This window comes from Boeremia exigua, assembly GCF_020726555.1.
Source record: "Boeremia exigua strain MPI-SDFR-AT-0100 chromosome Unknown C7974scaffold_1, whole genome shotgun sequence".
NCBI classification, from domain to species: Eukaryota; Fungi; Ascomycota; class Dothideomycetes; order Pleosporales; family Didymellaceae; genus Boeremia; species Boeremia exigua.
Window position 1 is genome coordinate 2,244,918 of NW_025763518.1, and position 26,244 is coordinate 2,271,161.

Here is a 26,244-nt window from a genome sequence, read left to right on the forward strand (position 1 = left end):
GCTTGTCAAGAAGGCGCCACCGACGCGCTTGTCCTTCGTACTCGTAATCCTCTTGGAACGTCGAACCTTTGACCGCCTAATCCACAAACATCTTGCCTCGGGGACGACTTTCCATTCTCCGCTACCTACATATCAGATACCGATGTCCATTCGTCCGGCTACCTATTGTATAACTCGTAGACGTCCTTGAGTCCACACGAGGCTTGATCAGCCGACGTGTGTTCGAGCGCAACCTCCTCGGCTCCATTCTCTTAGTCCTTAGACCTGGATGGTGTGCGTCCGAATGTCTTCTTGGAGCCTTCTCCCTGTTCACAAATTTCAGTAGTCATGTCTGCAACAGCAATCGTGAACTTCTCGCGAGTTGCTCTTCGCTCCGACCTGACCTGCATTCGGCTATAGGAATGGATGATGCTCGTAGCACTCCATTCCATTATTGGAGATCCGGATAGTCGCTTGCACCTATCGTGCCAGACTCCGACTATGATGTATCTCTGAGCTCGAAGAGACTGAGGCTCACTGCAAATCGATAACTTTTGGGTCAGAACCGTCCTGTTTGTTGAAGCTGAACGAAAGGCAGGGGTAAACGCAAGCAAAAGCCAAAGAGCGGTCAGAAGATATATGCAGTAAATCTCGCACAAGTCAACAGTGTTGGTCGTCGGTGTTCACAAACGGAAGTCACCGGCTTGCACCAGCGAACAACACCACAATTACCAAGGAGTCGTCGAAGAAGAAGAGGAAGAAGTGTTTTTATAAGGAGTGCTGAACCTTTTGGACCTAATGAGTCCGGAGTGCCCACGTGCTATTTTCTATTGCCCCTTCAACATGGTATAGAGACCGCTGACATCTGCCTTGAAACACTACAACCGTATCAATGTTGGCCTCGTGCAGACCGTATTCCTCTACAAGCACGCGCTGCAGCCTAATCCACTGCTGAACATCGGGGAAATCCTTCGCTTGCACGTAGCCTGACTTATGCCAGAGCTCAGGCTTCAGACCTTTTAGGATATGCAGCGCTCCTGCTCGTTCGATACTGCACTTGATCTGCTCTCGCAGCGTGAAAGTTATCCCAGAACGAGATCTAAGCCAGGGGCGAGGCACCAAACATAACAATGCTGTGAGTACCGGGAAGATCTGCGGGCCAAACATACGAGCTATACGTCCAGCGGTTTCCAACTGCTCGAGAGTAACGGGCTGTATTGCTTTCTTGAAAGTCTGGGACCTGATGCCGTATCCGAACTGGAACAGTGTAGCCTGCGATCGATACGATCCGTCCTGCAGCTGTGGCAGAAGACCGTAGATGCCTTGGAGGACCAAGACAGAATATCGTACAGCTCTGTAGCCGCGTCCTTGCACAGGCCCGTAGGCGAGAAACTCATGCTGTCCAGAGCCGAGCAAATGCGCACATTGCCAAACAAGAACCTCATAGTCCAGGTCCTGCGTGTCCATGACGGAGACGTGGACGTCTCTGAAGCCCCTGTCCACCATTGATTGCGCATAGCACAATACGAGATGCAGAGATGCTGACCAGGAGCTGAATCCGGAGATCACATCGTAGCTATAGGTGTAATGCCTGGTCGCCATATCGAGCGCTTCTCGCTCGGTGAGCGCGTAGAACTCCCGCGCGCGATACGAATTTGCGGGTAAGAACAGTCGAGGAACAACCTGCGTTTTGCTGTTTATGACGCGCTCTGGCCCTCCACCGCTTTTACTCGACCACGCTCGGAAGAGATATCGTGGGACGTTTTCTCGTCGAAGTTCTAATGCAGATCAATACATGGTACAAAACAGAGTCTTTGTTCTGTCGATACGTACTTTCAAAGTGCTTTTTCCGTTCGCTTGTGAATGGTGTATCTGCCCGCTGCAGCGGCTTCGAGGTAAGAACGCCCATCTTCAGTCGTGCCTGTCTGCGTGGGTGGTCCCGGCTGACCCAAACGTTCGCTAACTCCTGATGTACTTTTGAGTACTCGAGATCTTTCGTAGTGGAGTCTGAGCAGAGGCTATTATACAGATGCTGCAGAGTTTCATTTGACCTGCTCCGACGTGTTTTGTTGTCAAGCCTAGCAGAAGTGAGTAAAGAGAGATGATGTTGATTCGAATATTTCACCTAAGCCCATACTTGGTTCAAGGGTCCAGCAAACCAGCGTCACTCGAAAGGGTCCTTAACATTGTGAACTCGTGAGATGCGAAATATTAACAGTCACTTGGTGTGCTATCAGCCTTGATAGTCAGGTGTGAGAGTACTCTAGCGACTGCATGGTATTCCACGGCCCTAACATAGCGGCTGCGGGATTGTCTACATCGTATCTTACCTGCACTACTTAGACTAGTTTGGGAGAGAAGGTGAGATTCGCTCGCTTTATGCTGAAATTCGTCGCTTAGTGTGCGCTCTTACTGCTGGTTTTCCGCAATCGCACCTTCCCGTGGAGTGATCCAAGCATGAGCAATGGTTCGACTTGTTTCACCGCTTGCTTTGGTGTAGTTTTCCCATTTATCTTGGCGATAGCTACCTGACCTTGTGCATCTGTGTAGGCGGCTGCTGTGCTATGAATGACTGGGTGTGTTGATTCCGTGCTTGTAGTGCCTCCCCGGATCTCGTGCAACAAGGGTGTAATTATTCGCAATGGCAGGGCACAAATGCAACGAGCCAAGATGCCGGGCGCAAGTAATCTGCACTTTATTAGCAACGCCCTTCTAGTGTACGTACTTCTGGCACATCTGGCACATCTGGCAAGTGAGGTCTTTTCTCTATCCGTATATACACTTCCGGTACACTATCAGACCGATTGCAACATCAATAAAGCAACCGTAGACCAGACCATGCAATGCCCAACTACAATAAAATCACTCGTCTTCAATGCTGTCGTTGTACGCAATCCCACTCATACTGTTATTGTGTTAGCATATCCTTACAATCGATACCCGGGCATTGTCACTTACGACTCTACCATCCTCATCCCCGGTATACACACTCCTCTCCAATGGTAGTATGCACGTTATTGGCGCAGCAGTACGTTCAATCATTGGATCGCCATGAGCAAGTACATTGACGAGGTCAATGGACCAAGCACTTTTAGATGGAGCTGGCGTAATGTGTGCACCAGGCATAAGATTGGCGCCATTGAATGGCATCTTAGGCGTGGGAGTGAGGTGGAAAATCTGGTCAGCGTTAGCGTTGAAGGATGATACATGAATGGACACAAACCTTCACAATACCCCGTCTGTGACCAGTGAAGATGAGCTCGCGCTCACACCATTCGTTGCCAACTCCCTCGTACACTGCGATGGAGATAATGCCATCAGTATCGTCGCCACCGTCGCAAACATCTTCGTCCAACAACACTGTTCCGTTCAACGTTGTGACTATTAAGCGGGGCCCAATAGCGAGGACGATGTGACCAGTCGCGCTATTGATTCGTGCAGCTTGGATTGGCGTCCTAGACCTTTTTTGTCGCGCTCCAAGGTCGAGTTCCCGAACGAACTCATTGCGGTTCAGGTCCCACAGAAAGACTTTGCCGTCCTGATCAGCGCTCAAGAATGCAGAGAAGGCGCGGCTTGCGGCAAGTGTGGTCACAGGCGACTTGTGTCCGAAAAGACTTGTCACATGCTGAAGCTCAATATGGCCCTTTTCCGCGCGGATGACGTTCCAGACTGACAGCGTGCAATCTGTGCCCGCTGTAATAAGCGTTCTGCCGTCGACAAAGAGCGACATTGTGAGTTGTCCAGAGTGTAAGTGCTCGAACAATCCAATAAGACGTTTCGATTGTGATTCGTAGAATCGAACCGATCCATCTGTGAAGCCCCACTCCATGTACACATTGTAGTGGGGTGGCAGATTGTATCGGAACGGGGCGGAGCAAAGGAGTTTATCACTCTTCGGGATGTAGTTGAGTGAGGCTATGCGGTCATGTGAGTCTAAAAGCGTACCCGGTACGCGATGTAGACTCTCGGCGGCGGTGTCCAGCTTCGTTGCTTTTGCAGCATTCTCTTTGGACGGGTGCGGACGTTGAAAGACCTGAGTTGGTGTTTGACCGAAGTTATTGATGACGCTGATCTTCTGAGCACGCTCTTTCTCGTCGGTAATGCTGTCCAGGTCAATAGCACCTTGGTAAGTCATCCAATGGAAGACATTCGCCGCTTCGACAGCAGCCTCACCACGCTGCTTGTGGCCGAATATCAGATCGATCCAGCGATGAAGGTTCGCGCTAACGTAAGGAGCCTCGAGTGCTTCACGCTGTTTGGCAATGAAGATTGCAGGGTCGCCCTTTGCCCAGGGGGGTAATTGCACATTATCAATGCTTGACTCGTCGGAACGAAGACCAAAGTTGTATCCGTTTACATTTGTCAGGAAATCCGGCAGGTAGAAGAACTCCGGCGTAAGCTCTCGCACATCAGCCATATTCTTGTTTGATGCTGATTCCCATGCGTTTTGAATCGAGTAAAACATACGATCGGCGTGGTCCCATGTACCGCCCTGAATGAGGAAGAAGGCCGCACTGTATGGCTGAAGGCGCATGAGATACGATGCCACAGTCATTGCCGAGGAGTAATGCGTGCCAAAGTGGAAAGCGTGGTCTGGGTCGCCCATTTCCGCAAATGAGTTGAATCGCTCGCGTATCGACTGTTCTTGCCTTGGATGCTGGATGCCAATAGGCTTGCTCAAATCACGGAAGCTACGTGGGTCGGTCAGATCCAACTCCTCGCTCTCATAGTTTGAGATAACCCAGGGGAAAACGGGGGTACTGAGTTAGATCATTGAACGTCCGTCCAGCGAGCGTGTTCACAATCATCAGATAATGAAAATTGGACAATTCGCCCTTCAGCCACTTCTTTGTTGATGGATGTGACGAGACTGAGCTGAAGGCAGACGCGAATCTCGACCCCAACGTTTGTGGTGCTTCTTCGACATTGCGCAATGAGTCGAGACGCCATGCAATCTCGGTATTGGCCAGCTTCTCAGGGTTTGAAACCTGCGAGGCGCGTTGCAATACGCGTCCGTATATGTCGTTGCGTGCTTGGGCTGAAATCGCAGTGAGCAGATAGCTTCGACCATCGTCGAAGAATACCTCGATAGCAACATCGCGATGCAAAAATCGACGCTTCGAAATGCTGATGACTTCGCTCCACTTCCAGTGGCGTGCAGACTCTTCTTGGTTTCTTGGTGGGGGACGCCGGTTTGTAACTGCTTCCTTACCAGCGATGACTTGCACGTATGGATCCCGTTCATCCGGGGGCGCTTGCCATACCCGCACAATCTCGCCATCTGATCTCTGAAAGAAATCATCAAGCAGGTACAAGCAGTCTTTGCCGACGATGAGCAGGCCTTCAATGGCTTCCAGCCCTACCACTCGTGAGATATTGCAGACGTATTGCACTTGATCCCCTCGATTGAGACTGCGCATGACCTTGCGGTTTTTATCTTCGAACCCATCATCGTCTTCGTACATGGCGTCGACCATCTCAAAATCTTCTTCACTCTCAAACCCGTCCTCCTGCTGCGATTCTTCTTTGGTCATGGTAGATGGTGTGCCAGAGCGACGGCCAATAGGTGTTATGCTCAGTGCATCTTTAGCGGAGATAGTAGTGACATTAGTATCGAGCTTTAGCCTCCCCATCGGATCCGTATCTTTGCGCTTGGGCTGATATTGCTGGTCTCGGTTGGTGTTGTCGAGAATGATGCGCATGCGTCTTCTATCGCGACCTTCCGTCTCATCGAGGCGCCACTTCGGGGGTGGGCTGTTATCGAATAATGCGCAGGGGCCTTTCAGCTGGTAATCTAACTTTGCAAGAACCGTCTGAAGGTATGTGGCGTTATCTTGCTGATCCTGCAATACTCGTTGGTGCTTGATGCGTTCGGAAGCATGTATGTTAGACCTCCAGTGCCCTGTCGAATGCTCGTGGTGATTCCAAATATTGTCCGAGGTCAACTCCTCTGCCTGCCATTGCTTAAGTTTCTCCTTTCGCTTGCTGATCCTCCTTGTGGATGTTTCCTCAGTTCGCTTATTCTGCTCTTGCGCGAACTCCTCCCACACCTTCGTCAGTGAGCCGTAAAAGAACGTATCGAGATCAACCTTATGCTTGTCAAACCACTGGAAGAACGTCTCGTTGTCTAGTTCCACTAGTTTCTGAAAACCTTCATAAAGGTTCTTCTTGTCTGCCTGTATGGCACTGCCGAGGATGCTAGAGGTCTCTTGAGGCTTTTGCACAAGTAGCAATCGCCAGAAGTTCGCGGCAGCTAGACGCACCGGCTCGTACTCGGACGACAGCTTCGTGTAGAAGAGATAGCATATCATTTTCAAAGAGAAAGTATCGGTGTTCGCCGAGGACAAGATGATTGGCTGCCAGTATACCATCTTCTCGATGACTAATGTGGTCGTGAACCCATCCTCAGAGTCATCTGGGTCGGCAAGTTGGAGTAATGAGACTTTGAGAAACGTTGCTCTCATGGTCTGTATTGCTTGTGTGCACAATCTGACGGACTTGATGGCAGCAATGTCGGGCCGCTCGAGGTACTCCAGCAAGAAGCCGGTAAAATCAAGCAATGGCTCAGCTCCTTGAAGAAACCAGCCTTCGAAGACTGCCTCGGAGATGTGGCCGACGAAGCGGGAAAGATTTATGAGGACTCGAGGTTCATGGAGGAGATTTGGATCAAGCTGTAGAGAGTTCCTGACTGATGAAAGAATCTGGCGTAGTATATACGATTCGAAGTAGGCTTGATGCTCCTGAAATCCTGGTGGAGTCTTCATAAACAGACCTAATCCTGGAAAGTCTTTCCGAGTGAAGAGTTGCTCTTTGAAGACATCTAGGACGGCTTCAAGCATAGCTTCCACGACTGAACTGCCTACTTTCATGGCCACAGGAGCAGTGTTCCTGGGTGAAAGTATTGGATTCAGAGACGTTTGCTTTGCTGCTTTCATCACCTTGTTCTCTGAAATTAAGACGAAGGAGGACGCTCTTCGAAAAGGGATGACTCGTTGCGTACTTGAAGATGATTCGGTGGGTACGTTGTTAGTTCGTATGATTGGCGTCTGTTGGCTGCTGGCACCAGATACGGGCTGAATAACCACGTCTTGACCTTCAAATGTAAGTGCCGAACCTCTGGACAATAGTTCGGTTTCTGCGCTAACTTTATCGGATGTTACAATGACCGGATACAACACGAATAGTAATTCTTGCACATAGTTTGACGTGTTCGCGTAATCGCGAAAGACATCAGATCGTGCATGTAGCTCTGAAAGAAATTGGATGGCAGAGTTGAGCACAACAGCGTAGTTGTTGAGGCGTTCTGATTGCGGTGCTCTCGTATCTAGTTCGATTAGCTCCGAAACGCAAGTACGGTGAAGGCCACTCACCGACTGTGGGCTGCTTGGCATTCAGGGACATTGTCCTACGACGTCCCCTTGTCGGGGTGTCTTCAGCATTTTCGCCCTTTGCTCGCTCTGTGTGAGCTGTTTCGCGATCTCGCACAATAGCACGCAGTCCAGTATCCAGCATGGCTGTTATGACGGGAAAGATCTCAGGATACGCTATTCTTAACTTCGTTTGCGGCGAATGCGTCATGAAGATGTCGACTAGATTGAACACATCGAAGTCACGCTCGAAGTCGATCGTGGCCACATCGCGATCAAAGAGGATGGCGAAACAAATTGTCCAGATCCCAGGTGTGTTCCACCAATGCCGAAGCCTGTTATTCATGACAACAAAGCCACCAGTCTTGTCGCCAAATTTCTTGACATATGTTGCTCCATTTGTAACAAGTAGGCGAGCGAGTATTTTTGCACCGAGTACAACAACGCGTTGATCAGTCTCTGCGAGCAGGTATAGAAGCCACTTTCCAGTGACGTTCTTGGCGAATCGGACGATCTCATGCGGGTTGTGAGGGTCGCACAAAAACTCGGACAGGAGATTCAAGATGGCTACACCCAACTCTGGCAAAGACAGTGGCAAGGACTCTGGTGCGACAGAGGAAGGACTGGCGGATCTAGGCGTAAGGGTAGGCGTCAAGCTGGGAGGTGTACCTCTGCGAAGGCGCAAAGTGCTCGCTTTTGGTCGCAAGGTTCGTTTAGCGTACGAGGCGCGACTGTCATGCAAGGCATATGTGACGAATAGAGACAGAGATCGAGCGTTTTCGCCATTGAAGTTGATGTGCAAAAGGGCTTTGAAGGCTTCGACGAACAGTGGGAATGTCTGTGAGGTAAAGGTTTCACCCTTCAAAGCATCCGTCAGGCGCTTTACAACTCCTGCAGGGCTGTCAGTGAAGCTCAGAGGGCACCGTGGCACACGTACTGATTCTGTGAAAACGTTTGGCATTATAATGATGATGCTTGCTGCCCTTTGCAAAGTGCACAAACTGCGTGTAATACTTCTTTTGTGTACTCAACGACGTCGCTCTGCGCCAGATCTCGAGATCCACAATCAACACTCGGTAAGCAAGCGGGTTGATAATGAGAGACTCTTCCGGATGCTGTTCGTCATATCCAACGAAGCGAAGGATGACTGAAAGCAGTTGTGCGACGAAGTCCTCGCATTGCTCCGGAGTTACATCAAGTGACGATGCATTTCGCACGACCAACCCGCCCATTGCAAATCCAATCTTCTGACGCAAGACTTCGGCAAGGATGGCAAACCCGTTGCTCTGTTCCATGGCTTCGCAGTTTCTCCAATTACCTTCAACAGCCTCTAAAAGGATTTTCACCGCGCGTAGTACGCTCTTCAGCGACTGCGCGGCCTGCACTACCTTCAGCCCCACTGCGGCACATCCACCAATGCGCCAAATGGCATCATCGAGAGACTGGGGTACTACGACGACTGGGTTACCTGATAGCCTACCAAAGCCACGAGCTTGCGATAAAGCATCGTTGACTGATGGGACTGCGGCGTTGATGATGATCGGCGTGCTGTGCGCCCTTGTGTACTTGTGAAGCGATCTAGCAGAGTCTCTTGAGAGTGATTTGATTAGCTGAGATTCATCAATAGCGTTTCGGTCATCATCGTCCATCACCGAACTGGGGGAGAAGCTTAGTAGAATCTTCGACTCGGGCATAAGATAACCTGCGTTCGAGCGGATCGCAGTCACTATGTCAGAGCGCTCCTCTCGCCCAGGATGCAGAATCTCGTTGTGTACATGCAATTCTGCTGAAGTGCGATACGTCTGGAACGAGCCAAGCCTGTCCTGGAAATTACCGCTGTAGCGAGGACCCAGCTTGTGGTAGACGGCAATCAGTTCATCTGACAAGGGTTCTGAAAAGAGATGGAATGATGCCATAGACAGCTTGGATGTCAGTACATTCCTCCCAAGCCTGGGGGCAAGGTTGCGCGGTGTACCCAGGAAGGCCAAGATGTGGTGTTTCGAGGTGCTCGAAGACATTGAGGCAAAGCTGTCTTGGCTGTTGTCCAACACTGGGGGGTGCGATGGATAATGTGCCTTCATGGTCTCGGTGAATTCACCGTCGACGAAGATGGAAGCTTTGTGGCTGCCCATACCCATTCCCTTTGCCCGTCGATGCACAACGGCAATGTGGTACCATCGACCCTGTTCAAATCGCGGTGCTTTCTTGAAGCGTACGCTGGGGACGACGCCGGATGCGTGGCCCATGTATGTCTGCAAGATGAAGCAGCGAGTGTCCCTTTCCAGATAGGCCATCAGGAAGCAAGTCTGGGTGTCATCGTACGCGCCGAAGAGCGTGGTGTGGCAGTTTGGGTCGTACTGGTCCACACGCATCCACGTCGCGAACGTGTAACCGCCGCCTTGTGAGACGGGTGGGAAGGGCCGACCGAGGTCTGGCAGCTCGATGGCGCTGAAGCCGTGGAGGGACAGGTCGAACTGTATGAAATGGGGCGCTCGTGAGGCCTGCATGCCGCGATGGAGGAACTCGGCGGCTTGTTCTGACGACGCTGCTTTCCGGAACAGATAGTAGGCATCGTCGAGCTCGTTGATGCCATACTCGATCAGGCTGTCGGCAAGTTGCTGCAGCAAGTCGGCCTCGGTGCGGGCGCATTTGTTCTCGAAGAGCAGCGGTAGAATGAAGCTGAGCACGCCCGTGATGTGCAACGCAGCTTTGTTGTACGACGACAGCTCGGTGATGTGCAGAACGGCGAGCAACACAGCGGCCGAGAGCGCCTGCGACCGGGGCGCGGGAGCCTGCTCACCGGCCAGGCCCCGCCAGAAGCGGAGGATGGTGGGCATGATGTCGGGGTTCTGCAGGACCTCATTGCCGCTGAAGAGCTGGCGCAGGTGGGTGCGCAGCGGGTCGAGGTCGAGGACGTCGTCGGCGTAGACGGAGCGCGGGCTGGAGACGACGATGTCGGCGGGCGGGGGGTTATCGGACGGGGGGTCATCGAGCTGGGAGTCGGTATCGGCGGGGGCGGGCGTTGTAGGCGTTGCAGGCGCTGCAGGCACTGCAGATGCGAGTTCGGGTGGCCGCTCCACGTGCCTGAACATGCGCGTCATGGCGTCCTCGCCCAGGGCAAAGGCGAAGAGAATGCCGAACAGCTGCTCCGGGGCAGCATCATCGCGCGGGGCGTCCGACGGGCGGCCCAGCACACCGGCGCTGGCCAGGGCCTGCTCGAGGGCACTCCAGCCGCCGCCCTCGACACGCTGGGCGAAGAAGCGGCGGTTGCCGGCATGCTCGTCGAGGGCGTCGGACAGCACGTCCAGCGTGGCCTTGACGACGTCGAAGAAGTCGATGCGGTCGGGGGCAGGCAGGGCGGGGCGATAGAAGCCGGCCAGGGCGCGCAGGGTGGTGAGCAGCACATCGAAGCCTCGCACATGGCGGAAGGCGTCCTTGGTGTGCGTCTGGTCGGTCGAGTCTATCAGCAGCTGGCGCATGCGGCGCAGGGCGAGGCTCTGGCGCTGCAGCGAGTCGGGCGCCGGCGGGGCGTCGGCGGCCCGCAGCAGGTCATCGGCCAGGGCGCGCAACTCAGCAATCTGGTTGTTCATGGGCGGCACCCGCGACGCGGCCGTCGAGGAGCGGTGCGGGCGCGACGCCATGGCGAGTGTCGAAGGAGGGGGTCGGATGGTGCGGCGAGGAGCGGGCGCACATATCGCTGCGGCCGGTGCGGCCGTCTTCTCCTGGCGGTACCCGTCGTTGGGGCTCGAGTACTGCGGCCGGTGCGGTGAGCGGTGCGGGTGGGCAGAGCAGAGCAGAGTGCGTGGCGGTGCGGGCAGGCACGACTGACGGTCTGATTGTCACAGCGGCCCCACGGCTGCTCCACGGCGGCTGGCGCAGGTGTCACGGCTCCGTCACGGCGCGCTCACGGCCTCGACCACGGCTCTGCGGCTCTACAGTCACGGCGCGGTGTAGTACGTTGCCGTCGCCGCCGTCGCCGTCGCCGGTACCGTCGTCGTCGGCCGTCCCACGCCGCCTGACGACACAGACGCAGACGCAGGGTGGCCGGTCCGAGCTCTCGCTGCCTAGCTGCACGCTGTCCACGCCGCCCCGAGAATGCACTGCGCGGCACGCCGAAGAATGAGCGCCTGGTCACGGGCAGGCCTACCTACAGCCCTCAGCGTGCCGCTGCCGCCCCTCTGTCTCACGCGGGACGCTGCTGTGCTGCTGATGGCCTGCACGAGGCGCAGCTGCACGCATCCAGCCTAGCGCCCGCGGCCTTGTGTGGTTCGCCGCGAGCTTCAGACGCGAGCAGCCCAGGTGCACGGCGGCCGTCAAGCTCGCCGCGACAGAGCGCTGGCTACGATGACTGCGGCTACTCGAACAGCGACCTCAGCCACCGTCGGCCGCTGTCGCTGCGAATGTCGCAACAACTGCTTCCCGTGGCGAGCGCCTGCTGCACCGCCGCGATAGGCTAGTGCCAGTGAGGCTGGTCAGGTTTGGGGTAGCTCCGAGCTTGGGAGGCACGTCATGTGCCCGGCGCGATAAGTAGAGCTCCATCTGCTCCCCAAGCCCGTCTCCAGTCATCCCCAGCCCAGCCCTCCACACCCATCCACTCATCCATCTCCCGCTTGTCTAGCATCAGTCCCTCTCTGCCCTCATTCTCTACCCCAAGCCTCGCAGCGCGAGACCTCCACTATGAAGTACGCCTACACTCTCCCGGCGCTGGCCGCGCTGGCTGCGGCCTCGCCTGTGCTCCAGGTCGGCACCATCCACAACGACGCTGCCCCCATTCTGTCGTCAACACAGAGCAAGGCGATTGCCGACAGCTACATGGTTGTCTTCAAGAAGCACGTCAAGCACGAGCACACCAAGGACCACCACGACTGGGTCCAGAGCATCCACACCAAGGCACAGGACGACCGCATGGAGCTGCGAAAGCGCTCCCAGTTCCCTGTCTCCTCGGATGTCTTCGAGGGCCTCAAGCACACATACAACATCGCCGGCGGCATCCTCGGCTACTCGGGTCACTTTGACGAGGAGACCATCGAGGCCATCCGCAGGCACCCTGACGTAAGTTTCCAGCTCTCCCTTATCGGCTATCGTGAGCTTGTTCGTTGCACGCCGCGTTTCACCCGAGCTCCCAAGGGCGTCTTTCGGGCCGTCTGAGCCGAAAGTGCACTGCAGCCAGCAGTCGTCAGCCATCGCTAGAGTTTCCAGCTCTGCATTCAGCAGCCTGTGCAACTGCGCGTCCTGAACTTAACGTTGAGTGCACGACTCAGGACGCGCTTCCCCAGGTCAGCTGCGCGTTGGCGTGGCGATGGCTGGCGCCTGGCGATAAGGCAGCTCAGCCGAACGCGCAATCGGACCCTATCAGCACGTGATCAGTCCATTTAGGTACTTGGTACCTGCTTTAGTACTCCCGCTAACGTCATCATCTGATAGGTCGACTACATTGAGCGTGACTCCGAGGTCCACACCCTTGGCGGTGACGACTACGAGACCGAGAAGAACGCCCCCTGGGGTCTCGCCCGTATCTCCCACCGCGACTCGCTGAGCTTCGGTACCTGGAACAAGTACCTGTACTCGGCCGACGGCGGTGAGGGCGTCGATGTTTACGTCATCGATACCGGCACAAACTACAAGCACGCCGACTTCGAGGGCCGCGCCCACTGGGGCAAGACCATCCCCAACGGCGACGCTGATGAGGATGGCAACGGTCACGGCACCCACTGCTCCGGCACTGTTGCTGGTAAGAAGTATGGTGTAGCCAAGAAGGCCAACGTCTACGCCGTCAAGGTCCTCCGCTCCAACGGCTCTGGCACCATGTCCGACGTCGTCAAGGGTGTTGAGTGGGCCGCTCAGTCTCACACAGACACCGTCAGTGCCGCCAAGAAGGGCAAGAAGAAGGGCTTCAAGGGCTCTGCTGCCAACATGTCCCTTGGTGGTGGCAAGTCGACCACACTCGACCTTGCTGTCAACGCTGCCGTCGACGCCGGCATTCACTTTGCCGTTGCCGCCGGTAACGACAACGCAGACTCTTGCAACTACTCCCCTGCCGCGGCTCAGAACGCCGTCACCGTTGGTGCCTCGACCGTTCTCGACGAGCGTGCGTACTTCTCCAACTACGGAAAGTGCAACGACATCTTTGCTCCCGGTCTGAACATCCTTTCCACTTGGATCGGCTCTGACCATGCTGTCAACACCATCTCTGGTACTTCCATGGCCTCGCCCCACATTGCTGGTCTTCTGGCCTACTACCTCTCCCTCCAGCCTGCCAAGGACTCGTCCTACGCTGTCGCTGACATCACCCCCAAGAAGCTTAAGTCTAACCTCATCGCTGTCGGTACCGTTGGTGCTCTCTCCGATGTTCCCTCCAACACTGCCAACGTCCTCGCCTGGAACGGCGGTGGCTCCAGCAACTACTCCGAGATCGTTGAGAAGGGTGGCTACAAGTCCACCAAGGGCCTCTCCAAGGAGCCCACCGAGTACACCATCACCATCCCCTCTGTCTCCGAGGTCGAGAAGGAGGTCGCTGATGAGTTCGAGAAGGCCAAGGCTGCTGCTGGTCGCACTGCCCACCAGGTCGGCGGCAAGCTCTCCAAGCTCGAGGCCGAGATTGAGGACTTCGTCGCTGAGGAGATGGAGCACATGTTCGAAGAGTTCAAGCAGCGTGTCGCTCGCGAGTAAACACTTCGCCTTTGCCTGATCTCTTCGCGTTGTTGCATAGTCAGCGGATATAGGCTTTGCTTCCGCCTCGTAATAGTATGATACATGATCCGTTTTGGCGTTGGGCTTTGGCAGGGTGCATATTTCACTGGGCTACTTTCTGCGACTTTCCATCTCTGTTTCAATAAAGAATTAACAGAGATACTATATAGATCAATGCATCTGTATCTTTCTCACCTGCTCACACATCTGCACCTCACAGTATTTGCTTCTCGGTACCTTCGTTCACGCTGTCCTTCGCTGCTGATTGAATGCTCACTGACCGAGCTCTCTTCCTCATCCGTCTATTCTTATCAAGGACATCATTCGCAGATAGTGCTTGCGTCAGCAATGGCTGTTATCAGCAAATGAGGCCACCAATCAATGCCTCTGAGTGGAGTCCAGGAGCCATCCGGCGCACCGCGCTATCTCCACCCGCGCCGCCAGCCGGCCCCCCGTGTGAGCCACGGTGAGCGGATTCATAGTCATGACACTCTCCCCCGTTTCAAACGTCAAGGCAGCGTCGCAAATCGCTCTCATTTCGGCATGCTATTCGAGCACTGATGATGCAGTGACGCTCAGCGGTCAGTCCTGGAGGCATCACATGTCCTCCTCTAAGTACTGTATCGCGGAGCTAACGCACGGTCCTTCGGCTATCCAAGGCGTGCTGAGCGTCAATATTGTGGGGTTGTGCGGGTTGGATGTCGGGGATGAGTGGGTTTGTGCTGTAGCATAGGTGTGCATGGCTGTGGATGTGTGTCGTGCCGGCAACGCTGCGTAGACCGTGAGTTCGACGGCGCGTCGCGGTTGTGGGGACGTTTGCTCTTGTGTCTTGCTACACGGTATCGATGGGTGCTGTGGTGCTTGCTTGTTGCTTCGGGAACGGACACGAGCGGATTATAAATGGGAAGACCGGGGGTTCGGGAAGAGCACTCGAGGTAGATATCAGGCATGGTAGTTTTGGACGCATGAATATGATTTTGTAGTGTTGCTGCTAATCACATGGTTGTGAGCTTTCTCGTGAGCATGGCATGTCTGTAGAATGCCAGCCAGAATCGCAGCTTGCAGGGTAAAGAACTCATCTGCATGTATCACCAGTCCCGTCAAACGGCCATGAGTAGCGGGTATACTTCTCGGCTTGCAGAGGAACTCAGACCTCCTCGTCACAACCATTCTCCCTGTCCCAACCGTTCTCCTTAACCTTCGCCTGCAAGATGCCCAACGCGAGACCACTGAACTGTGTCAACAGCACGCTGACGCCAGGATCGTTCACCAGCTCAATGTGCTCACAGATCGTCGCACTGACAATGTCCCTCAGTCCTTTGTCGTCCTCGACTGTTGTGGAGAAGGCGTGGTGTGCAGCTGCTGCAAAGTTTGGAGTGCTCCAGAAGTGCTTGCAGGCGCGACCAAACTTCTCCTTTGCGAGGTCTTTGAGGCCCACGACGTCGTATTTGTCGCCCATCTCGTACATCTTCGCGTGGAGAAGGAGCTGTTCTGCAGTGCCGTTGAGCTGGGGAAGAGGTGGGGCGGTGCATTCCCTGCAGGTAAAAGTAACACATTTCAAACCACATCCACCACATCCATCCCTGCATGTGTGATGGGGACAAACGTGACACGTAACACAGTAAATGCTGTACGAACTACAAGTGTGGGGAAAATCGTACTGGTAGACACGGCCGTCGGGAGAGTTCTTCGGGCGAGGCGACAGAGGAGCATGGAGTGCGCCGCTCGTACTATCTGCAGGTAAAGCCGGGCTGTATTCGCCTTCATACAGGTAGTGAATGAGACATTTAACTGCCTCAACATCATCGTCTGGAAGATCGATCGTTCCTGTCTGCGTCTCCTTCTCAATCATCAGTTCTCAGACCTCCGGTCATCTCTGAAGGTGCTCACCTGGCCACCGAACTTGATTGCACGCGCGAAGAAACCCGCCCGACAACATACGATGACTTTGTGGACCTTGTAGGTATCCTGACCGCACGTTATAGTCATATCTGAGTATGCGCCCGAGGTCAAGGAACTGCGTGATATTTAGCTCAAGCGTGGTTTCTGGAGGCCTTGAAGTCACCTACCCTTTGAACGAAGCGAGTAACTGCTCCTGTGAAGTGGTCGCCATGGTGGACGCAGAGTGTGAAATTGTTGTAAAAGTCTAGGTGACAAGTTGCAAGCTACACCCACTGGATTTAGCTCCATTCGAGGCGGCAGAGTTTTTCCGGTCGCCGCAAAGAGTGAAGGAGACTGTCCCCAGATCGGCGAGCTTAGGAAGTGAAAGAGCAGCCAACAAACACCGCGAAAGCACACACGCCGGCACATATGTACTGCAACCTCACATCTCGAAGTTGAATGTCGACATGTCTGGCAAATGGTCGTCGGCGTTGGTTGTTTGGAAGTTGACAAGCAGGTCGTTCCATGTTGACCAATTCATCTGTTCTGGATATTCGAGTGGCGCCAGATCCGGCATCACAGGCGGCAAACCCAGGCTGGCGTTCAGATCCGCTGGATTCCATGGGAAAGCCGCTAGATGATCAGTGCCACCATTATCTGTGGCGAGCTCCTGAGCGGGCATCGGTGTAAACGTAGTCGTGTAGTCGACTACGGACGCATTTTGCTGTTCGGCGGGGACATTTGGCTTTTTCGAGCGAGCCTGACGGTTACGGATAAGCTGGATGAAGTATGGCTCACCGCCATCTGGCATGCCATTGGCGGCGATGTATGCCTCCCAAGCCGTCAACGTCAAGTGATTGACTGCGATTGGCAGCGCGCGCTTCGGCTCAGTTTCGAACGTTGGGTGAAATTCGTAGGTGAGCCGTATGTTCCTCCAAGCTTGCTCGACCTCTGGCCCAGACGTACGATAGCGGAGCTCCGATATCAAGAAAACAACAGCCTTCCACTGAAAGTGCACGTTTACGTGCCACACATAACCTTGCATCTCTTTCATGGTGTATGCCAAGATCTGAGACGAGCAGACTTGCAAAGACAATGTGAAGAGAGTGTCTCTTTGTTCTTGGGTCCCCTTTTGCCCCTGATAGATTGCACCATAAGCCATGAAACGCATCATGAAGATGATAGATTTAGCGAGATGGGAGCACATCAGGTGCCACACGATCGAGGAATCGCAGTGCCGTAGGAACTTTTGCTCAAAAAGCTGTTCCAGCTCTCCTATAGCTCTCTCTTTTGTGCTCACATCGACAGTCTTTGTAGTCAGAGTGGTCCAAACTCCGTCGAATACAGGCTGGGGAGCTTCAAAGCGCTTAAAAAAGTTGCCAACATGGCACCGAATCAGGAAGAACATCATCTCAGTAGCCCTATCAGACTCCTTGGGCAGTTCTTTCATCCCTGTAAAAAGGTCGCTGTCATTCAAATTGGCCGGGAGCTTGGTGTCGCCCATAAGGATGGAGGCATTTGCCCCTGTGCCTGTACCAGCAAGCTTCTGCGAGAAGCCCTCTAACATGATGATTTGCCACCACAGTCGCCTGCGTATTTCAGCCTCGAAGGGCGGTAGCTTGAGCTTATCGCCATCGCGATGTAAGCCGATGCGTTGGCCGATCCTTTGACAGACTCCAGATAGGATCCAGACTATGCGAGCGTCAATTTCTTGAAGCGAGAGCTGGTTCAGATCAGCACATCATCTTATGGTAATGCGTAATAGACGTGTTTACTTACAATGAACAGGGTCAAGGCTTGCAGAACCATTAGATCTGAAGTTTTCAGAAAGCTTGCGTTGATCAAAGCGTGTTGAGCTCCAGATCTGAACCGTTCCCTTGTTTCACTCTTACTATCTCCCAAGATGGCTTTGCATTCTCCATCGCTCAAAGACTCTACGGTCACACAGTAGATTGCAAAAAGAAGTGCTTCCACATTTCGTGGTATTTGGTCCAGGTTGCCATTGGCCTCGGTAATCATCTGCTGCACTGTGGGCGCATGGAAGACCTTTATTAGCGGGTTGATATTTTCAAGATAGACTTGCCACAGTCTGAAAGACTCTACGGGTCGGGGATGAAGAGGTCGCAGTCCTGTTGATGACATGGGACTGCCGAATATCAGTCGCGATCCATCTGGTGAGAAGACTTCAGGCGCACTGCCATTGTTGCCATCGGATGATTCGTCGTCTGAGGTCTCGTCTAATATCTCCTTTAGGTCGCGGAATTCGCTTCTCAAGCTTGTCCATATACCATTTTCCAGGTATCTTGTTTTGCCATGATCCACCAAAAGAACGCCAACATCAGTGGCGGTGCGTTCCTCATTTGAAGTGACCGTTGGCTGAGTCCTGGTCTGAGTCCTAGCTCTGGAGTGACCGACGTGGTCGTCTTCTAATGAGGACATTTGCTTCAAGAGGCTCACTGGGTCGATCCCAGCATTTCGCAGAGCGTCTTCGTATATCCGAAGCTGGGTAGTAGTATCCACGTCGCGGACTCCCTTTCGCCTCCTCCTTGGGGGAGGAGGTGCTTTATAGATGCATGGCACGCGTGCCTTGGTGCAATTATTGCATCCGCCAGGCTTTCTATCGCACTTGACTTTCCGTTGAGCGCACAGGACACACGAAAAAGATTTCTGTGTTTGATGGTCGGTGGAGGACGCCGTAGACGGATCATGTGATGATGACTCCGGGGTATTCATAGTGCTGGTAACATCCATGTTTGGGCTATAGTGCTTGATTCATGATGCGCTGTGTGCTGAGGAACGATGAGTGGACAACAGGCGACAGCCTACACGTGAAAGCTAACAGGTGCCCACCAAACAAGGGTTCTGGGCGAACTTGATCTTTTTCGGATTAGTCTAGATGTATCATCGAACAACATTTTCTCTCCTGCAGCTCGTGAGCCATGCTCTTGGAGAGTGTCTTGAATAGGCGATGTCATGTCTTCCTACTGGTCTTGAGGTATAAGGCTGAAGGGGAGAGCAGCAGACGGCACGTGACCATTGAACTAGTCGGCCGTAGATAGGAAGTGAGAGAGAGGTTTTCAACATGTGAGGCAGGACGATCACGAAGCTGAGATGGGGGGGTTTTATGTTTGTTATTACATTATGTACGCAAGGCCTCTGCATGCTGGGTCTACTGGGTATATGTTGCTTGTCGGTTGCCCTCCTTCTCTACGCACATCTACAGAACGTTGACGGCAGCGGCGCCAACGAGAGCGAGCAGCGCAGCGCCCTCGATGCGGAACTTTGCAGCAGCACCGGTGCTAGCAGGGCCGGCCGTGGATGTGGCAGAGCCCGACGCCTGGCTGCCGGCAGCGGCGGTGCCAGAGGCCGAGGCGCTCGTCTGCATGCCAGAGCTGGCAGCAGCAGAGCTTGAGGCAGCAGCAGAAGTGCTGGCACTTGCGCCTGCAGAGGCGCGGGCGCTGGTACTGGCGGTCGCGCTGGCACCGCCGCTCAGCAACTCAGCGCCGGCGACGACGGTGGCGGTCAGGAAGGCTACGTCGGAACCCGACAGGACGGCCGTCTGCGCATCCTCGCCCGACATCTCGGCGGTGCACGTCATGGTCTGGGCGGCCGAGTCGTAGCCATCGCAGCCGTAGCTCACGTAGACGCTGCCAGCGGACATGGACGCCTGGTAGCGGGTGCCGCCGATAATCTCGACGTTGAGGCCGGACGCGAAGCCGCACTCGTCGGCCGGAGTGCCCGTGGGGCATGTCATGACGGCCGATGTCGTCGAGGGGCCCGCCGACTCGATGGTCGCGACGGGTGCGGTGCCGTCAAATCCTAAGGCGCAAGTCAGACGGGGCGTCGGTGCGGGGCGCGTGACTACGAACCTCCAGGGAAGACAAACGACACCACATCGGCTGCGCACGCTGCACTGGCGGCGAGCGAGAGAAGGGCAATGGATTGACGCATGGCGGGCGATCTGCACAATTTCTCCACAAGGAATTGAGGTTTAAAGAGCGGATGGGGCGTGACGTATAAACGAGGGACGTCGAACACGAGATGCACGCACAACAGCAGAGGGAGTGACTGGCAGGTAAGACTTGAGGCGTGGCGCTTGATATGTGACAGCCACGCTTGCTTTTATCGTCCCCTGAACCGCGAAGCTTGTCTGGCGGCGACCTGCAGGCGCCTGAAACCTAGAACCGAACCGTCCTAGCCAGACGCCGCCTCAACAAGCATAAACGCGAAATCATGTGAACATTGCCATTGTGCCAATTACAGCATGCGCCTAAACAACAATAGGGCGGAGCACGAATCAGTCGCAGCCTCGATGGGGCTAAACACCAGGCAGCACGGCGAGATGGGCCGCTTCAAGGCTGTCACCGGGACATTGCGCCTGGCTGTCGTTCGCGAGCCGCCCGACCGTGCACAACCACCGAAACAGCTATCGCGATACAGGTCAACGCTTCCGACATCGCCAAATCGACAAGGACGCTCATACAAACGTGACTGGTAAGCCATCGTAGTGCGCTGTCGCACATCGTAAAAACCATGAAGGAATGGACTAGGTATGAAGCTGTGCCTTGCACGGCCGTGCCCGTAGCCTTAGGTGTTGGACATATGAAGGACGACATGTCGTCGAAACCTCAGAACCGAAACAAACTCATCAATTTGCCGGCCGGTCTAGGCCTCGTGCTGCGCTGGTACATCGTGCCCTCCATCTCCCGCAAATTCAACAACCCCAAGAGAAGAATACATCACAAGGCATGAAACCACCAACAGCTGGTCGCGAAAGCAAAGGCACTTTCGGCCTATCAAATCAGCCATCTGCCTAGAAATAGCGGAATAGAGTATTGGAAATGTCCGAAATTAGAGCTGACGCACTGGGGGCCTCGATTCTCTCAATGCCTTAGGGCTGACCGGTGAACAAGCCAGCCCCACGATAAAGATACTTCAACACCACACCCAAGCTTGCTGTCTGTGTGGTGGAACTCCAACACAACTACTCAAACGTTGCAACATTTTGGCCTGCGCTTTTGTCGTACTCATCCACTTCTCTCGAGATGCCGTTCCTCCTCGCCTTCCCCCAAGATGCTTCGCCTCGCCTGAGGGGACTGCAGATGTGCCAGCTGGGCGTTGTTAGCCTGACAACCGTGTATGTCTTCCTCGCAGCCGTCATACCGAGCACGCACAAGGCATTCACGTTCTCGCTGCTCTACGGCTTGATCTTCACAAGCATCACGACCTCCATCCTTATCAACAAGGAGCAGAAGGCTGCGGCACAGGGTATCTTGACCAAGGACAAGTACATGAAGTACCAGTTCTGGAAGATCACTGCTGGCTTCGTCATGTACTTCTTCGCCTTCGTCGGTTTCGCCCTTACTCCTCATGGCAATGAGAAGCTGGGCAGGAACGAGAACGGGCTCGTGATGAATGGCGTGAAGGTCAACAACTTTCAATCCATCATCCTTTGGACCAACACCTTTAACTGGTAAGTTTCATCGCTCCGAGTAAGTCCTTGGATATACACTGCAAATGCTAACCTCATAAAGGATCTTCATGTGGTCTACTTTGTTCTACTCGTGCTGCATGACCAGACGCGAGACTGGCCAAATCCGTCTTGAGGGCGAGGAGGCCAACATTGCGCTTGGTCAAGACACCACCGGCGACGAGGAGTATGCTAGGCGTGTCCAGGCTGAGGATCCCAACTGGCAGGCTTAGGAAAGCTGTTACAGCGTACGCTCGGCCGTGGGATCTGATCGTGGTCCTTATTGTTGAGAGGGTACAAAGATGTTGGCCGGAATACAAGATGTGGACACACCTTCATCGTCAAGCTCGAGGTTGCGATGATTTTAAATCACAGTCAGATACAGCTGAGCAGTTGTGAATCACTTGAAAACACTCGTAACACACATTTGCACGCTACTTCGTGTTCTGACTCCCGAACGATCGATACAAAATGCCTTCGATCGTGTATATTACAGTGATGCCAACCGTGCTGTTGTGTTGCTTCCGTACGTAGAACTTGCCACATGTTCAAGTCCAGTCCCTTCGCATCTTCAAGATATTCAGCACCTATCACAATGACTCTAGAAATTCATGGGGTCTCATCAGGTCGTAGGATACACCGAAAAAGCTTCATCTATTACAACACCGTTCGAATCTATAGACCGATTGGCACTCTGAACTTCTCCACCATTAGTTACAAAATTCCCCACTGACTGCTCTACTAATACAACGATTACAAAACGAAGGCAGCCAGTCCAAACACACCAGCGGCAATCAAAGGTACCTGAGCAGCTGCAGCTGCACCAGTGAACTCGGGCAGTCGGCTAGAGGTGTGAGTAGCCGTGACAGTACCGTTAGGCGCCGACGCAGATGGTATCCAACTACCGGTTGGGGAAGGAGGGAGTATGATCAGCCCCGAAGTCGTGTGAACTGAAGGATACGGCGCGCTGGCCGTGTCTACGAACGACGGGATAGGGACAGCGGAGTAGGAAGATGGGAGGTTAGGCACATCGTCAGTCGCATGGGTGGGAGCTAAAGGGGTTAATTTAGGTCATGTTGTCAAAATGGGGAAAGAGGCACTGACCTGGATACTCGGAAGGAGTGACAGTGGCAGTTGGGTACTCAGGGTACTCTGGCTCATCGGTGGCAGATGGCAGCGTCTCAATAGGAGCCTCCGACGAGGCTGTAGGTGTAGGTGTAGCCGAAGCAGCAGGCGAAGAAGCAGCCGAGGATGCGGCTGCTGACGATGCAGATGGCGAAGCAACCGACGAAGCGGCTGAAGAAGCCGGTGGGGTGGGCACCTCGATAGGGAAACCAGCAACAGCGCAAATGGCAGCAAGGACTTCGATCGTCTTGGCTTGGTCTGCAGGATTGGAGCAATCAGTCTGAACACAGGGCGTTACAACTGGCGTAAGCTCGGAGGCCTTCTGGCACGAGCAAGCGAAGTCGGTGATGCCGCATCCCAGGCCACCAATTGCAGTAGTGAGGCATGTGAGAGAGCAGACTGGCAGATCAGCAATGCCCTGAGAAGCTACAAGAGCTGTGAGGGTGGTGAAAATGAATGTGTTCCTCATCGTGACTTTGTTGACTGAAGTGTAAAGACCGAGGATGAAAGGTTGACAATGAGAAGAGCAAAGCAAGCGCAGTGCAGCTGTTTATACACAAAGGTCACAAGGTATCGTATTGTCATATGCTTGATTCCCTATGTATCGCTTGCACTTAAAGCCTCCATGGCAAAGATCGACCCCGGAGATTACCAGCCCAAAGAAGCAGGCGCCTGATGCCGACGATTTCTGCTCCCATTCACGATTCGCGGCGCCCCTAACTATCACTTGGTGCTGTGCAACTTTTGACACATGTGTTCCGCAAAAGGCAGTCCGCCTAGGTCTTTGTGTAAAGGGTTGGTAAGGTTCGTATATTGGGCCAGGGGATCGAATGGCTGGCGTCGAACCATTACGGTAGGGTTACATTCCCAGGGTCGCACGGCAAGCATGTGTGCGTGATCCAGATTGTCGCACATCGCATGCCCACGAGCAATGGTACAATGATGCAGAAAACGACAACAAGTGGCCGAGGATAGTCGCTTGTGGACCTTTTGGGGTATCTTTCGAGTTTAGCTTGATGTCCTGCGACCATTACGCCGAGCTTTGGGCGAATTTTGCTCTGCCCAGTGAATAACGCCCACAGCTGTGAAGATGCGCTGCAGCTGAATCGTGTCATACCACGGTGGCGTCTGGGGAAACCCATGCTTCCCGCCTCCGCAATGCACGGAGATGAAACTTTCGTGTTGGCCTATGGCGGGAGTCTTGCAAGGATCTTCTCCGCATTGATGCACGGAAGATCAGGTGAGCAGCCAATCCTTTCTGTCTTTGTCCACAGTAAACGGCTTGTTGTTGATGGTTGAACCTAGTGGGTACTTCTCTTCAAATTGGACGCAAGACTGCAGGTGCAGGTCGAAGTAAATGCGCTTCGTCGTCCACGACCGAGGCAGGCTTCTGACTTCTGGCGCTTGCAGTGCCCGGCTCTTCCTCATTCGTCCCTATCCAGTCCGCATCTACCCATGCAATGCTATCGGTAGTACTGCGGAAACTCGACCCATCGTGAATCTCGGGCTCAATCGTCTGGCCAGATGGACTCTCTAGTTTCTTCACAGGACCACTGTGTACCCTGAACTCTTCTGTTTTCAGGATCTCGTTCATAAGGAGCGGTGGGCGTTCCTCCTCGCCGCTAAATACACTTTTTAGCAACGATATCGTTTTTCGGGTGGCTGGTATTGAATCGGAATCTTGTGTGGACTTGAAGGCGCTGTTGTGCGAATTCGAGATAATACATAAGTCGCTGTTGCGAGAGTTGTCCATCGCAATCTTCTTGATCAGATGTGCCATGGACATCTCGATATTCAGCTTTACGAGGTACGCGAGTGGATGGAAGATCGCATATCTAGTCGCGATTGTCAGCTTTCTAATATTTTCACATAGGTAGAGCCCTACTGGTAACCAATTGACTTACACAAAACCGTTTGGGATCCACATGGCAGCAATAATCATGACATCCATCAGCAAAGAGATGAAGATCATGTGCTGATTGAATAGTACAAGTCGATTGTACTTCTCGAGGCCATTCCTGACAAGGTTCGCCTTGACTACTCGGATGAAGTAGAAATTGAGGAATCCGTCCATGAGTAGATACAATACTTTCTCGATTCGGTCCCATATGTTGTTGACGTGGATCCAACTTACACAGTCAATACCATACAGTCAATAGAATCATGCAGTGCTTACCGAGTGCTTATTTGGAGGCGCGCAGGAATCCATACAACGAATACACTGATGTTGATCAGTGTCACAACTACGGCAGTTCCTATCATGAGCAGACGGCCTTTCCTCCTATCCGTCAGTATGATGCGCACCCGATTGATGATGATCTGAAGCAGTAATTGCACTTGTATAGACCAGTTCAGCACTATGATTGTAAGACTCATTGCTGATGCGATCACGAAAGATGCAAGTGACTTACATATTGACATGTAGAACCAGAAGCTCGGTCTTATGACCTTGAGGAGGTATAGCAAGCACTGAATTGCAATGACAAAGGAAGCCGCGAGTTCGAGCCATATCATCCAGATGTATGCGCTCTTCAAAGGCCTTCGACATGCTCGCGTTTGTCTGTACGCGATGACAGCTGCCGAGATAGCGAATATGTTTGCGAGACCAAAGACCAAGCTGGCGACGGTTATCGCTCTATAGGTGACTGGTTGGATGTAGTAGCCATCGCGAATAAAAGGTCCCCAAGCGGTGAACGTTGGATCTGGATTAAACTCGGAGGTCCAGCCCATGGTGGCGACGAGCGACGAGTACAGCTACCATCGATCTCTGCTGGATTTCTGTCCAAAGTAGGGCTTGAAGTGTGGAAGTAAGGTCGGGAAAGGGAGTTGAGAGGATTGCCGTCAAGGCATTCGACTACTCAAGGGTCTATGTCCATGGGCTTGAGATAGTTGTAAATCGAGATGCAAACCTTGATGACTTGACGCTAACTCTGCGATCTGCGTTTGTGCATATCGAGACAAGATATCAAAGGGCCGACTGTTGTTGAGACGCGGAGGCTGCTGGTTCCCGAAAACATCGATGCTGCTAGAACATGTGGACTAGTATTGGCTCAGACTCTACTTGACCTTGATGATGTGAAGTAACGTATGTCTTCTATTAGGTTTGATTCAGAGTATTACGAAAGAGGCAGCTCAAATGGCAAACAAAGTTTCCCTGAGTTGCGAACAGAATGCCGATGACCAGCTCCAATGATCCCATGCGATCGCTGTCTCAACATGCTGACCGCAGACCCGACAAGCCATCTTGGAACTGTTCCAGAAGAAGTGTAAGGTTAAAACTAGATGCACGGGAAGGGGACCTGCGCGGCACGTCGGGAGCTGGAAAAGAAGAGATGATGCGGGGCTCGGTGTTCCCGTCTCGAAGCCTAGCGCTGAGCTTAACAAGACGGAATAGCAGCCGTCAGATGTGATTAGCTGGTTGCGATACCGATGAGCCCGCAAGAGCCATCGATGTCTCTGATTTTTCTCAGGAAGGGTCGAATGGGAACTTCGGAAGCATTGAAGACATGTTGCATGCTCTGGCTGGTGAGTGGTGGCAAAAACACTCAACTCTACCATGACAGTCTTATTTGGCTGCCTGCCTGGCCACAGCCTACGGCCACAGACTGCATAGACCTACAAAGTATGTACCGCCGCGCGAAACAGAGGCACAAGGGAGCATGCAAGCAGGCGCTGGCCGGTCTGTGCTGAAGACTGGAGCTATCGAAAAGTTGGGGAAAAGAAATCCCAGGC

General features: G+C 53.6%; 8 protein-coding genes across 8 annotated transcripts; 2 read left to right on the top strand and 6 right to left on the bottom strand.

The window, feature by feature from the left end:
* Positions 1-758: 758 nt before the first annotated feature.
* C7974DRAFT_439610 (uncharacterized protein) lies at positions 759-1,888 on the bottom strand (the record flags this gene model as incomplete). The annotated part of the gene is made up of 2 exons (XM_046145290.1): positions 759-1,757; positions 1,813-1,888. The coding sequence occupies 2 exons, from the start codon at positions 1,886-1,888 to the stop codon at positions 775-777; spliced, it is 1,059 nt and encodes a 352-aa protein (XP_046003039.1). The 3' UTR covers positions 759-774.
* A 709-nt stretch (positions 1,889-2,597) lies between these two features.
* Positions 2,598-11,147, bottom strand: C7974DRAFT_383272 (uncharacterized protein). The gene is made up of 7 exons (XM_046140753.1): positions 8,284-11,147; positions 7,350-8,237; positions 7,260-7,303; positions 4,807-7,226; positions 3,203-4,739; positions 2,938-3,156; positions 2,598-2,884 (listed from the first exon to the last, which is right to left on the bottom strand). Exons 1-7 carry the CDS (start codon positions 10,985-10,987, stop codon positions 2,852-2,854), a joined length of 7,845 nt encoding a protein of 2,614 aa, XP_046003040.1. The 5' UTR covers positions 10,988-11,147; the 3' UTR covers positions 2,598-2,851.
* Positions 11,148-11,913: 766 nt separating this feature from the next.
* C7974DRAFT_383274 (peptidase S8/S53 domain-containing protein) lies at positions 11,914-14,230 on the top strand. Its single transcript, XM_046140754.1, has 2 exons — positions 11,914-12,398; positions 12,771-14,230. Exons 1-2 carry the CDS (start codon positions 12,024-12,026, stop codon positions 14,013-14,015), a joined length of 1,620 nt encoding a protein of 539 aa, XP_046003041.1. The 5' UTR covers positions 11,914-12,023; the 3' UTR covers positions 14,016-14,230.
* Positions 14,231-14,994: 764 nt separating this feature from the next.
* Positions 14,995-18,668, bottom strand: C7974DRAFT_459937 (uncharacterized protein; the record flags this gene model as incomplete). The annotated part of the gene is made up of 5 exons (XM_046146128.1): positions 14,995-15,876; positions 15,927-16,053; positions 16,364-17,226; positions 17,263-17,591; positions 18,113-18,668. The coding sequence occupies 5 exons, from the start codon at positions 18,666-18,668 to the stop codon at positions 15,184-15,186; spliced, it is 2,568 nt and encodes an 855-aa protein (XP_046003042.1). The 3' UTR covers positions 14,995-15,183.
* A 466-nt stretch (positions 18,669-19,134) lies between these two features.
* C7974DRAFT_419805 (uncharacterized protein) lies at positions 19,135-20,043 on the bottom strand (the record flags this gene model as incomplete). The annotated part of the gene is made up of 2 exons (XM_046144223.1): positions 19,787-20,043; positions 19,135-19,736 (listed from the first exon to the last, which is right to left on the bottom strand). Exons 1-2 carry the CDS (start codon positions 19,866-19,868, stop codon positions 19,135-19,137), a joined length of 684 nt encoding a protein of 227 aa, XP_046003043.1. The 5' UTR covers positions 19,869-20,043.
* Positions 20,044-20,962: 919 nt separating this feature from the next.
* C7974DRAFT_407985 (uncharacterized protein) lies at positions 20,963-21,620 on the top strand (the record flags this gene model as incomplete). The annotated part of the gene is made up of 2 exons (XM_046143287.1): positions 20,963-21,390; positions 21,452-21,620. 2 exons carry the CDS (start codon positions 20,963-20,965, stop codon positions 21,618-21,620), a joined length of 597 nt encoding a protein of 198 aa, XP_046003044.1.
* Positions 21,621-21,999: 379 nt separating this feature from the next.
* C7974DRAFT_18125 (uncharacterized protein) lies at positions 22,000-23,170 on the bottom strand. The gene is made up of 2 exons (XM_046136356.1): positions 22,492-23,170; positions 22,000-22,439 (listed from the first exon to the last, which is right to left on the bottom strand). The coding sequence occupies exons 1-2, from the start codon at positions 22,979-22,981 to the stop codon at positions 22,141-22,143; spliced, it is 789 nt and encodes a 262-aa protein (XP_046003045.1). The 5' UTR covers positions 22,982-23,170; the 3' UTR covers positions 22,000-22,140.
* A 572-nt stretch (positions 23,171-23,742) lies between these two features.
* C7974DRAFT_18155 (uncharacterized protein) lies at positions 23,743-25,419 on the bottom strand. The gene is made up of 4 exons (XM_046136362.1): positions 24,924-25,419; positions 24,689-24,869; positions 24,417-24,641; positions 23,743-24,347 (listed from the first exon to the last, which is right to left on the bottom strand). The coding sequence occupies exons 1-4, from the start codon at positions 25,240-25,242 to the stop codon at positions 23,831-23,833; spliced, it is 1,242 nt and encodes a 413-aa protein (XP_046003046.1). The 5' UTR covers positions 25,243-25,419; the 3' UTR covers positions 23,743-23,830.
* Positions 25,420-26,244: the final 825 nt, after the last annotated feature.